Raw genomic sequence first — 13,833 nt, 5'->3', positions numbered from 1 at the left:
TTTCCATCTCTCCCATCTCCTTTCTGTATTGACCAAGACCATGGGACTTGGAATGATTGACTTAAATAGCAGAAAAAAGAGCCTGGCTTTCTGTTGAATCAGACCTATAAACTTCTGTATTTTTCTTTGGGATCTGTCTTGCTGTTGTGTGAACACATTGATAGTATCACTGAATGTCACATTATTGATCACTGTGACTACCTGTCTCAGAAACTGTGACTTGAAGTGTCAAAGGCTCTGTGAACTCTTCTGCCTGAACACGCCCTCATGAAACCTAGTGATGTGAATGTCAGGGGAATCTGAGGCTTGGAATTGCATGCTGGGTTTATGGAGCAGTTCTTGACAGATGGATTAATTGAAGGGGGTGGTACCAGCCATTCCAAATGCCTGTTGTTTGTAGAAAATACATTAAGGAGAGAAGATGATAGTTCTTAGATTTTTTTTCTTCCTCTCTTCTGTTTTCATTCTTTCCAGCTTTTCCTTTTTCCATTTCTTTCATTTTTTTCTCCTTTTAACTTTCCTTAACTTGTTAGCGTATGGTGAATGGCCAGTTTGTGAGACTTAGCCTTTTCTCACAACTTCAGGATAATATACTAAGATAATCAGCTACATTTAAAAGTCCTCCTGTATATGTGAATAACATTGAAAATACCAAATTGTTTATTTTGTATAACCTTCATTAATGAAGCAGAAATCGTGGTTTCCTTTGTTTAAAATAGTAAAAGTATAGGCTCACTTCCGTGCAGATGAGAGGATACTTAAGAACTTTGCTTAATACCACATAGCTAAGATTCATGAAATATTATAGCTGTATTTTCTTGCTGTCATTCAAAACTGGTACTGACCCAGAGGAGGGTCCTGACAAAGTTGATGTGACTGTTGTGTTTGCCAGAGCTGCAAGACTGATCTAGAGCAAGACTGGATTGTGGGACTTAGAAAAGCCAGCTAATATGTAGATCAACTCTCCTTTATTAGCCAGTTCTTAAAAAAGAGTGTGCAGGGCTTCTGTACACCTAAGGAACAGAGCTCACCTAACTTTAGATTGTTGGTTTTCAAAATGCAGTGATAGATACTTAAGTGCTTCCCCCAAACCTCGATTTTTTAAAACATTTCATAGACATGCACAACTATGAGCTTGGTATTTTTCTGATCTTCTGGTGAGGGCCGCAAGGAGCGCAGAGGCAATGCATTTCTGAGTGGCACTCTGAACTATACCAGAGTCTTATTTCAAAGGAAGTTTTACATGAATTTTATATGATCTTACCTGTGTCCAATCTGCACAGCACTTGTGCTCTCTTTCTTTCTTCTTTATGTTTCTCCCCTCTTCTGAAGGACTAATATAGTTTGTAAGTATTTTGCCCCTGGACAAACCCCTGCCCCACTCCACAGGTTCCACAGGCTTTGTTTCAGGTCCTGAGGGAGGAACAGTTGTGAATGCGAAGTGGCTCACTCTGACTCTCACTTTCCTGATTCTGCTTCTGATTGGTTCTCACCTGGCTCTGCCATATGGCTGCGGACTACTGTATCCTGCATCCCTTTCTCATTCTTTCCCCCACTGTTGCCTTCTATTGTACTAACACTGGGAACGGGTTCCAGGCTTTGTCTCTTGCTTCTAGTTTACCCCAGTTAGACAGTGAGTAGGAGAGCACACTGTATTTCCTAAGGATGGCTGTAGAAGAGAAAAATACCTTTTCCTTTTGTGCCTCATATAATAATTATTTAGTTTCCTGTGCTGTTTTTGTTAAAAGTTATTTTTTGGCAGGTGTCACATTTCACAACTGTGTTGTATTATTTCTTCCTGGGTTCTCTCCTCCCCTGATTTGAGCTGGGGTTTTTGGTAAATGTTCTTGGAGTCCCTTTCTCTGGCTGCTGCTCCACTTTAGCCAGTTTGTTAATATGTTTGATTAATGCTGATTGTATTCGGGGAGGAGGACTGAAAGCAATTCTAAATAATTATTTAATTGTTAAATTTCTAAATGTTCTTCTGGCAGTAACCAAGGAGTAAAATCTACATGTAAAATCTACTCAGAATTATCCATAGTACCACCATAATACTTGTCCTTCACCTAAAACCCAATCAGTTCAATTATGCCTTTTATACTTGAGAAATAGGATTTTGAAGACTTGAAAGTTAATTTTTATAAGCATTTGATATTTTTATTAATTTGCATTTTTATTGTGCTGCAGATGGTTTCTACAAAAACCTTGGACTCTGCATCCCCTTTTTTACTTTTTAATGTATAACCAAGAAACAGTGCTACTGGGACGGTAGTACAGCATGGAGAATATAGTCAGTGATTCTGTAACATCTTTCTATGTTGATAGATAATAACCGCACTAGAGGGGATGAGGATTTAATAATATGGGTAACTATTAAACCACTGTGTTGTACATTTGAAGCCAATATAAGATTGTATATCAATGATACTTTAATTTTAAAAAAAGGAGAAAAAGAAGAAATGCTAGCAGAGTATAAAGTATAGCAGACCTTCCCCCAACAATTGGCCTTTAAGTGATATTTTCATTGCCTAAAAAGAATCAATAATAAAAATATTAAAAATTCTCTCAGGAATGTATATTGTATTGACTTATTTAAAGTTTTTTAAAATGCATATTATAAATATTTTAATGTTCAAATACGTTAAACAAGATTTGAATTCTTTAAAGAATATGTACAATGAAGTTGTTTAGAATCATAAGCAGGAATTTGCAAATCAACTTACTCCTATGTTTACTCCTATGGTTTCACTTAACCCTTTATTTAAAGATCTTCATTCACTTCTTTTTCTCCATTTATCATCTGTATCAGAAATAGCAAGTCTGAGCTGGTGAACTCACTTGAAAATGTATGAGGGGAGTGCTGCTTATACTTTCTTCTAGCCATTAGTGTGGGGGTAGGTGGAGGGGATGGGAAGAACCCAAGTCTGACTCAGATGGCTATTATATTATATATTCTCTAAGTCATTTGCTGCTGTTCAGTTCCATCACTTTACTTACACATCACATGATGAGAAATTACTTAGTCTCATAGTTTGAAGCTCAGAGTATAGTTTTATACTTGATACAGCAAAATAGGTCCTTATCCTCATGGAGTTTACATTCTGTTGACATGTATTATTATAGTAGTGAAAGTATCAAAATCACAGTTTTCTTGGATTTGAACAAGGTCTAGAAAATTCAAGAAACATTAATTTTAAATTTTCATCCCATACAACCAAGTCCCTACTCTGCCTAAACAAATGTGTGCATCTCTGCTGATCCTATCCCAGCAAAGAAGTCCTGCTCATGAGTTATACATATTTATACTTTAGAATGTTTATTATTGCCTATGTCTGAGGTCAAGGTTTCTTTGTTCAAAAATCTGTTTAATGTTTGAAACTCAGATAGACATATGATGTTTGTTTGATTAATAAAAATTAGTATGACTGGTATCTATGTGACCAGATGCAAAAAAAAAAGAATGACCAACAGTGTGCCAGTTCTGAGTACTTCACATCTGGTTGCTTGTTTGGTACTTATGAGAAACATAAGCATATTGTTTAACCACCTCATTTTACAGAACATGAAATTCAGGCACAGATAGATTAAGTAACTTGACCAATATCATATAGCCAGTAAGTAGCAAAACTGAAATGTGAATTGAGGCATTCTCTCTCCAGAGTCACATCTTCACTGCTGCGCTCTACCACCCTTCTGGCCTAGCTGGCTAAGCTAATGACAGTCAAGAAATCTGAATGAACTCTGTTTTGTGACCTCTGTTAGTTTTTCTTCTCATCTGTGTGGCTCAGTTTCCCTTTATATATAAAACACTCCTTATGCCATCAGTTTCTCCTCATATATCGAATCTGTAAATTTTAGATGTAACAAGTTGCAGATAAGCTAGTAACAGACTACATATTTTATACAGCTGGTAGAATAATATTCTGATTGATTTACTTTCTTTTTGTTTTCATTTGGTAGAAAAGAGTAGTTGAACAGCTACGGAAGAACCTGATAGTAAAGCAGGAACAACCGGACAAGTTCCAAATACAGCCATTGCCACAATCTGAAAACAAGCTGCACACGGCGCCGCAGCTGCAGCCACAGCAGTACCACCACCACACCCAGCCGGCCACGCCCTCCCCTGGCCTGACCGCTTCCCAGGTACAGTGTGCACAGAGCCTCGGGTTTCACGCTAAAGATGGACTTGCCATTGGGCACGTAGGACTGGGTCCAGTTTCACACTATACTGAGCCCAACTAGCACTAAACAGAAGTTATTTTGGCTACTTTTTTATACTATAAACTGGGATAAGAATCGCTTGAAATTTATTGACAGAAGGAAATAACATTACTGAAGTAGGAGCAAAAGTTAAATGATTTCACACTTGTCCAAAGAAAAGAGAAAAGGTAGGTAGTGACAAAGAAAAATTGCTTTTCTCTATTAGAACAGAATTACAGTCTTATTTTGAAGTTCTGAAACTATTTATTTGCACTTGTTCTAAAAGTCTTTGTGACTCTACCTCTTCTAGAATTGTTTTTCTGCAATTCTTAGCAGTTAGACATGGAGATATTCCAGGATCTGTGACCTTGAAACCAGATAGAAAGAGGCATCCAGAAGGGTGATGTATTCCATTATTCATAGAAACAAAATACTCATTTCTAAGTCCATATTCATGAGAGTGTGGATCTGTTCTAATACACTGAAGGAAATTTGAAGCAGAAGCTGCAGGTCAAAACAAGAACTAAGAAGTGGAAGCTTACTAATGTTCTAACTTGGTATAGCTGTGCAAAGACTTTTTACTGAAAAGGGCATTTAAACTAGCATATAATGTAAGGGTAATGAGGCAGTTAAGTTACAAAAAGGGCATATTTGGTTAACGACATTCAATTAGAAAATTATCCATGCTTGCTCTCCACACACCTATGTGTAATGTGGACATACCTTTTAAAATGGGACAATTGAACAGTGGTTCTTGGTGGTCACAGAACCCCCCCCTTTAAGGCTCTGTTGTAAGCTGTGGAACCGCCTCTGGGAAAAATACAAAATATACTCATTTTTACGCATGATTTCAAGGACTTTTGAATACTTTGAAACCTAAGCATGGATATCTCTTACTACCAACACCAAGTCTTCACTGTGTCTTTATATGTAGAGAAAAAGATGATAGTTTACTTGGTTATTCACTATTTGTGGTTATTGGACTGGTTAACCTGCAACATTTTGCAAATGAAGAATGCATTACTTAACAAAAATACTAGAGATTCCTAAAGATAGTTAACATTTAGTAGAGGTTACTATATACTGGCACTGTCCTAAATGCTTTACATGCATACATAATACTTACTCTAATCCTAATAAGGAGGGCATTATTATTATTATTATTGCCACTTCTTTTTCAGAAAAGACACAGAGAGATTAACTAATTACCTAAAATCATGTAAGTAGTATATGGTGGAGCCAAGACTTGAACCCAGATAATCTGGCTGAAAAATCTGTCCATTCACTACTCTTCTATATTGCTGCACAATAAGAAAAAAAGAAATGCCAACATTATATAAAGTGACAAAGAAGGAAAAACAAGAATCCCTATTATAGACCAGATAGCTAGAGCAGCCTACATCAGTTTTACCCTAGTCTCCACCCCAAAACAATTTGGAAATCAAGCATTCAAACTGACTTTTAAAACTCCCTGACCAGGACCTGCATTTCTTCTGAAAGATCGTTTATCAAATTACTTGTGTTGGAGTTTTAAACAGTTGGATTAGGTTGTTCTCTTTCCAAAGTACAATTTGATCAGAAAGTGTATTTAAATGGAAGGAGTGTGGTAGAATTCATTGTTTCATGGAATGTAGGAGTCTTTTCACTCTTTATACATGGAAACTTTCAGTTCAGGTAATTTACCAAGTGGTACAAATCAGACAAAATACTTACCTGATATTTATAGTAGCTATTCCCTTCCCTGGTAATCAGACTTCTGTGCTGCTTTGGCATGATGGCAGTGAGGAGCCTAGGGCTTTCCCAAAACAGTCTTACGTGGCATCTGTCCATCTGGTAGCCCATTGATACATTAATTGATTCAGCTAAAACTTGTTTTATATTATTTTGTTTCATTTAGTACAAATATTTAGTGTTAAAAGCCAAAAGATGCTGTAAGTTTTTTGGCTTTTTTTTTGTTTTACTGTAAACTGTCAATCAGTATTTATTAGGCACTCTCCATGTGCTAGATTCTGTTATACAAAGAAATTGTAATGGTCCCTGCCTAGAATCTGGTACATTATGATAATTATTTTCATTCATTCTGTAAATATTATTAAGTCTCTATTATATGCACACACTGTACTAGGAAATGTAGAGAAGATAGATTCACATTTAAGACAGACTTTCTGTCTTCAAGAATTTAAAGCATTTAGAGAAGGAGAAGATAAAAACAGCTAACAAAGGAGAATAAAATGAAAGTACCAAGAAAGAACTGTGAAAATACCAGAGTAATTTTGACTCAAGGGATCAGAGATACTTCATAAAGGAGGTGGCATTTAAGCAGGGCCTTGACAAGTAAGTGAGTTTCAGTGATAGACCAGAAGGGTAAGAGCATAACAGGTGTAGAGAACAATGTGAGCAAAAGCATGGAGTTGAAAGAGTGAATGCTAGCCCTGGGAATAGCAAGGAGGCTGATATGGCTGGAGTGTGGATTCCAGGAAATGATGGAGAGGGGGATAAAGCCAGAGAGGAGGCTAGCTTATGGAAGCATGATAAAACTTCTGGGGTTTTTGGCAGTCATGGGGAATCATAAAGGTTCATAAATTCAGAGGCAAATGGGAAGAGGTAGTATATGGCATATATTAAATATTTAAGTTCAGAAAGAAGTAACTATTAAGAAGCAATCAGCAATGGGCAGAAAGGAGATGCTCAGAAGAGAAAGGTTTGTATTCTAAGTCAGATGATTGATTAACATCTACCAAGGCATAGGAGAGTAGGGGAACCAGTTCCTTTTATTTAGTTAACTCCAACTCACACTTGTTATATGTATTTTGAAATTTGTCCAGTCTACAGAAAGACATGAAAGAATCGAACAACTGAATGCAGGGATACCCTGAATTTATATACACGACCCTGTCATTTTTAATGATGTAATACAGATGTATAGAAGCATGTAGTTAATAAAACAAAGTAAACCCTATAGACAAAAAGTGGGGGTTCTATTTGTAGTTGTTTGAGTATGCAACAATTACCTTCCATTCAAATTTAAACAAAGAAATAGTCTAGAGTAGATGTGGAAATTAATTATAGCCCATAATAATTATCCTTCTGTGTTCTGATTTGTACATTGGAGTCTGTTTTAAATCAGTACCTTAGTGCTTTGTAAGGAAACAACAATCGTAACTTACCAAAAATATTAAAAAGGATTTTCCTGTTAGTGCTTCTTGCCGTGTATTTATACATTAACTTCTAGTTTATGCAGTTTAGGTTTTGCCAAAATTAAAGAGCCCCTTCATGAAACTGGAAAAATTGCTACCTTATCTTGAAGGTAATCATACTTGGACATCAACCAGCCAAGAACTGATCAAAGCTTCCATAAAACTAGTTTTCTTTGTTGTTAGATACCTTTCCTCTGTGTGTCTTCTCTACTTCCTGCCAGAAGAATTCAGATGTTTTCACTAGGCTTGGATTTCAAAATTCTAGATTCTCTTTGTCATCTAACTCTAACACCCCGAGAGTTTGGTTTATGTTCCCTAGTATTTAGAATAGAACAAACACCAGACCAGGAGTAAAGATCTGAGCAATACCTGTGTTAGCATCTGATGTCAAGAAATAGTAACTATTCCTCAAAAACTTTTCATTGATGCATATAGTATTAGGTCTTCTGCCTATATATACAAAGAGTTATATAGCTGCTAAAATACATGTAGTGAAATTAGCCACAACTACATATTGATAAAAGAGAATAAAAATGCTAACCTAAGACATGAACAAACTTGTTAGGTTTCAATGTTTTTTAAGTGTTGCAGTTAATGGTCAGTATATAATTCAGGTGGGTTTGAGGTTTTACTCACTTTTTTTTTAGATTAGTTACTTGAAAGTTATTCAAAATACTGGTGATTTACCTGATTTCTGAACCCAGGATGCTTCAAACAAAAGTACATTGACCTCTTTTAAAGCAGTAATAACATGCACAACTGTTTTTGTTTTTATTTATTTTAGGGTATCATTGATATACACTCTTATGAAGGTTTCACAAAAAAAACAATATGGTTATTACATTCATCCTTACTATCGAGTACCCCCCATACTCCATTGCAGTCACTGTCAATCAGTGTAGTAAGATGCCACAGAGTCCCTATTTGTCTTCTCTGAGCTACACTGTCTTCCCTGACATGCACAACTGTTTTTAAAATCCATGTCAATGAATTCTGCTGATTAGAGCTTTACTTCCATAATCTGTGGTGGCACCAGGATTGAATGTCATATGGTATGACTTGCTTACCACTTCAAAAGTTCTTTTCATTTAAATGTTTTAAATTGAAAGATAGAGCTAATATCATACTGGGATAAGAACATTTGTTACAAATAGCTGGTAATGTAAAGTCAGTCCTTGCAGCTATACTAGTGTAACTTTTCTAATGATAAGTAGCATTTAGCTTTTATTTGGTTTTTATAACTAATAGTAGATGACCTGCCAGCCCCCCAAATAAACATCAGTGTTCCCCTTTTCTCCCAGTTCACAATTGAGGAGGCAATGGCAAAGAGAATAAGCACTCCTGTGGTGTTGACTTAGAGAAAAGGAAACAGATTTGGGTGATTTTAGTCACAAGCATTAATAAGGATTGTTGATTAGGCTATGATGGGATAGATGAAGCCAGATCATTAAATTTTTTGGCTACAAGAAAAAAAATACATTAAAAGATCTGATAATGTGTGTGTGTTTAAGGCAGAAAATGGAAATAAAGAATTACCTAGAACCACAACATCAACAAAAAGGACAAAAATCACATGATCATCTCAATAGATGCTGAAAAAGCATTTGACAAAATTCAGCATCCATTCATGATAAAAACTCTCAACCAAATGGGAATAGAGGGTATGTACCTCAGTATAATAAAGGCCATATATGGCAGTCCCACAGCCAACATCACACTTAACAGCAAAAAGCTAAAGCTTTTCCTCTAAGATTGGAAACAAAGACAAGGATGCCCACTCTCACCACTTCTATTCAACATAGTACTGGTGATCCTAGCCACAACAATCAGACAACACAAAGAAATAAAAGGCATCCATATTGGTAAAAAAGAAGTTAAACTGTCACTGTTTGCAGATGACATGATATTATATACAGAAAGCCCTAAAGACTTCACCAAAAAACTATTAGAACTAATAACTGAATTCAGTAAAGTTGCAGGATACAAATTAATACACAGAAATCTGTTGCATTCCTATGTACTAACAACAAATTAGCAGAAGGAGAAATCAGGAAAACAATTCCATTTACAATTGCATCAAAAAGAATAAAATACCTTGGAATAAACCTAACCAAGGAGATGAAACCTGTACTCTGAAAACTGCAAGAAGCTCTTGAGAGAAATTAATGACACCGATAAGTGGAAATACATCCCATGCTCATGGATAGAAAGAATTAATACAGTCAAAATGGCCATTCTGCCTAAAGCAATCCACAGATTCAGTGCAATGCCTATCAAAATACCAACAGCACTCTTCAATGAACTAGAACAAGTAGTTCTAAAATTCCTATGGATCCACAGAAGACCTTGAATAGCCAAAGCAGTCCTGAGATGGAAGAACAAAACTGGAGGGATTATGCTTCCTAACTTCAAGCTTTACTACAAAGCCACAGTAATCAGAACAATTTGGTACTGGCACAAGAACAGACCCATAGATCAATGGAAGGGAATAGAGAGCCCAGATATAAACCTACACATATATGGCCAATTAATATACGATGAAGGAGGCATGAATATACAGTGGAGAAAAGACAGCCTCTTCAACAGCTGGTGTTGGCAAAATTGGATAGCTACATGTAAGAGGATTATTGTCTAACTCCATACACAAACATAAATTCGGAATGGATCAAAGACCTGAATTGTAAGTCATGAAACCATAAAACTCATAGAAGAAAACATAAGCAAAAATATCTTGAATATAAACATGAGCAACTTTTTCCTGAACACGTCTCCTCAGGCAAGGAAAACAAAATAAAAAATGAACAAGTAGGACTATATCAAACCAAAAAGCTTCTGTACAGCAAAGGACAACATCAGCAGAACAAAAAGGCATCCTACACTATGGGAGAATATATTTGTAAACAACTTATCCAATAAGGGGTTAACACCCAAAATGTATAAAGAACTCACATGCCTCAACACCCAAAAAGCAAATAACCCAATTAAAAAATGGGCAGAGGATCTGTACAGACACTTCTCCAAAGAAGAAATTCAGGTGGCCAATAGGCACATGAAAAGATGCTCCACATCACTTATCATCAGGGAAATGCAAATTAAAACCACAATGAGATATCACCTCACACCAGACAGGATGGCCACCATCCAAAAGATAAACAACAACAAATTCTGGCGAGGATGTGGAGAAAAGGAAACCCTCCTACACTGCTGGTGGGAATGTAAATTAGTTCAGCAGTTGGGCAAAACAGTATAAAGGATCCTCAAAAAACTAAAACTAAAAATATCATTTGACATAGTAATTCCACTCCTAGGAATTTACCTGAAGAAAACAAGATCCCTGATTCAAAAAGACATATGCACCCCTATGTTTATCACAGCACTATTTACAATAGCCAATGCAAGCAGTCTAAGTGTCCATCAAGAGATGAATAGATAAAGAAGATGTGGTACATATACACAATGGAATATCATTCAGCCATAAGAAGAAAACAAATGCTACCATTTGCAACAACATGAATGGAGCTAGAGGATATTATGCTCAGTGAAATAAGCCAGGCGGAGAAAGACAAGTACCAAATGACTTCACTCATTTGTGGAGTATAACAACAAAGCAAAACTGAAGGAACAAAACAGCAGCAGACTCACAAACTCCAAGAAGGGACTAGCAGTTACCAAAGAGGAGGGGTTGGGAGGGTGGGTAGGGAGGGAGGAAGAAAGAGATTATTAAGAGGCATCATAATTAGCAAACACAATACAGGTAGGTCACAGGGAGGGCAGTACAGCACAGACAAGTTACGACTCGATAGCATCTTACTGTGCCGATAGACAGTGACTGCAATGAGGGGGTAAGGACTTGATAATACGGGTGAATGTTGTAATCACAATGTTTTTCATGTGAAACCTTCATAAAATTGTATATCAATGATACTCTAATAAAAATAAATACATAAAATGGGGTGAGCACCACAGGAAACAATGGAAATAAAAGTGCTTAGTAAACCATGGAGTACTACATAGGCAGTTTTTCCTGCTGGTGCCCTAACATTTGTAAAAGGCAAAATGTGCACATGGTAAAATAAGTTTTCAAACAGTGCAAAAGGTATATGGTAAATAAGGTTTCCTCCTTCTTAGTCCCTTTGTATCAGTTTTTTGTGTCCCATCTAGATATTCTAGATGTATGGATATATACACAAAAACATAAGTAAAATAAAATGTATTCACACACACAAAAAAAGAATTACCTAGAACCAAACAACTTAATACACAATTACTTTATATAGACACTGATACACAAATTCACAAGGGGTTTTATCCAAATCTGTTTTCGGGAGAGTGGGATCATTTTCACTCGTCTAATGCATTGCTGTACAATAGAATCTTCTGTAGCACTGGAAATTTCCACTCTCCAATTTGATAGCCACTAGCCACATATGGCTGTTAAACACTGAAATGTGGCTAGTGTGTGAGGAACTGGTGTTTTAATTAAATTTAAATAGTCATAGGTGGCTAGTAGCTACCGTATTGAACAGTGCAAGTATTCCTTAAGAAGAAAAAAGTAGAGTAGTATCAAAATCAGAACCAGTAAGTTGGACCAGATAAATTTTCATGTTCCTGAAACACTGGTGTCTTGAGTAACTAGTAGCCCTGGATAGATGTGTATGCTGTGTAATAAGGTTGCTTGTTTTGTTGTTTTGTAAATGGCTCCTTTAGTTACTCTAGCAAGAAGTCTAGAATAATAGTTACATAACTGCAATAGCAATTATAGAGCATCAGTCAAGTCTTCCCACCTCTGTTCACTCTCTTGGTCTATAAGGCTTTTTGAAACAAAGGTGTTTGTTTCCACGTTGTCACATTTCACTGGATCTTTGATCACTTTCTATAGCAGTTCCTTAGGGAAAAGATTATGGGTAGTGACTCATACCTTTGGTATCAATCACTGCTATGTACTGTACTAGTTGGTTAACAGGCTTCATTATCTGTAGTTTGGGATTCAGTGCCTCTGAAGTGACAATCGTGCTGATCCTCGTATGAGTCTCCTTCCCCCTCTCCGGGGTGATGCCCAAAAGAATGAAAAGATCCTGTCCTTTCATCTCAGCCTTTATGTCAAAAGAGGCAAATAACCAAAACTACATGATGACTTTCTTCATACTGATGAGGTTGTAACAATTAAGGATAGAGATAGTGTGTATCTCATTGATTTGCAACTTCTACAAAGTTTAAATTAAGAGTAAGCAAATAATTTGAAAAACTAGAATAGGTACACACTCATACTCTAAATCTGTAAACCTACTCCATTCATTGTTGAAAACCTTGTGCCCATCTTAATCTACAGTTATTACTATGAACTTAAAGCTAAATTTGAGAACTCTGGCAAAGTAGAGATTGTCTTTCCCTGTAGTAAGAAGTGTGCTTCATGTACACAAAAGAAATGTACTGAGAAATTTGGTTGATTATGAGAATTACTGCTTTGCTTTCTTCTGGGGTGGGGTTAGCAGCATATCAACAGGATCACACTGTAGTGTCCTAATGTCTGTTTTCTATGTCTCTTAGAAGACTGTAACTACAGCTTCTATGATTACCACAAAGACACTACCTCTCGTCTTGAAAGCAGCAACTGCGACTATGCCTGCCTCTGTTGTGGGCCAGCGACCTACCATTGCTATGGTGACCGCCATCAACAGTCAGAAGACTGTGCTCAGCACTGATGTGCAGAACACACCAGTCAACCTCCAGACGTCTAGTAAGGTCACTGGGCCAGGGGCAGAGGCTGTCCAAATTGTGGCAAAAAACACAGTCACTCTGGTAAGCCAGCAGCTGCTACTCATGTGTGTCCACATGAGAGGGTTCAGGATATGCATTTGTAGAGTATATCCATTGTATGCTTCTGCTGGATTTTTCAGTTTCCATCCCTCTTCTACCATACGAAATTCCCCTTCAGGGCTGAATGGCATTCCTACTGTCTTCTCAAATAACTGCAGAGGTAACTTGACATCAAGGACCAAAACACACTCAGTGCATTATCTGAGGTCAAAGCATGACTTGACTTGAGGAGGGGAAAGTGTCCTTCACAAAAGCATACACACTGTTTCAGGTCTCTCTCCCTACATGTTATCTATAGTCCTTCCTGTGAAACTTGGGTGTTTACACTCTCTGGTGCTATATTACCAATTTGGGGAAAACTCCTTGCTGAATTCTCATAGTTCACTGACCCTTGAAATTGACTGCACCCAGAAAGTACCAGAGTTAGTTGGAGCACTTTAAAAACATTCAAGAAATTCACAAATTAACAGTGTCCATGTCCAAGGTCTCTAAAAAAGATTGCTTGAAGGAAGTAGTTGAACAAAAATTGTTCATGAGATTTCTAGAGTAAAACCATTTAGAAACTGGTATTCTGTGAATCTTGGAGAAAATATACCCAAATTGTGGTTTAAAAGTCTGT

At 36.8% G+C, this 13,833-nt stretch overlaps 1 protein-coding gene across 16 annotated transcripts in view; it reads left to right on the top strand.

Moving 5' to 3' along the window:
- Positions 1–13,833, top strand: part of PHF21A (PHD finger protein 21A) — a 265,112-nt gene that overhangs the window by 202,263 nt on the left and 49,016 nt on the right. For 14 of the 16 annotated variants that reach the window (XM_036891883.2, XM_036891880.2, XM_057507605.1 and 11 more), the window contains 2 exons: positions 3,961–4,143; positions 12,945–13,196. In XM_036891883.2, coding sequence (XP_036747778.1) covers positions 3,961–4,143; positions 12,945–13,196 — 435 coding nt within the window. The remainder of the gene's footprint in view (positions 1–3,960; positions 4,144–12,944; positions 13,197–13,833) is intronic. The other 2 variants (XM_057507609.1, XM_057507612.1) reach the window with 1 other exon arrangement.

This window comes from Manis pentadactyla, chromosome 9 (assembly GCF_030020395.1).
Source record: "Manis pentadactyla isolate mManPen7 chromosome 9, mManPen7.hap1, whole genome shotgun sequence".
Classification (NCBI taxonomy): domain Eukaryota; kingdom Metazoa; phylum Chordata; class Mammalia; order Pholidota; family Manidae; genus Manis; species Manis pentadactyla.
The sequence above is the reverse complement of the archived record's forward strand: the minus strand, read 5'-3'. Positions and strand labels throughout refer to the sequence as shown.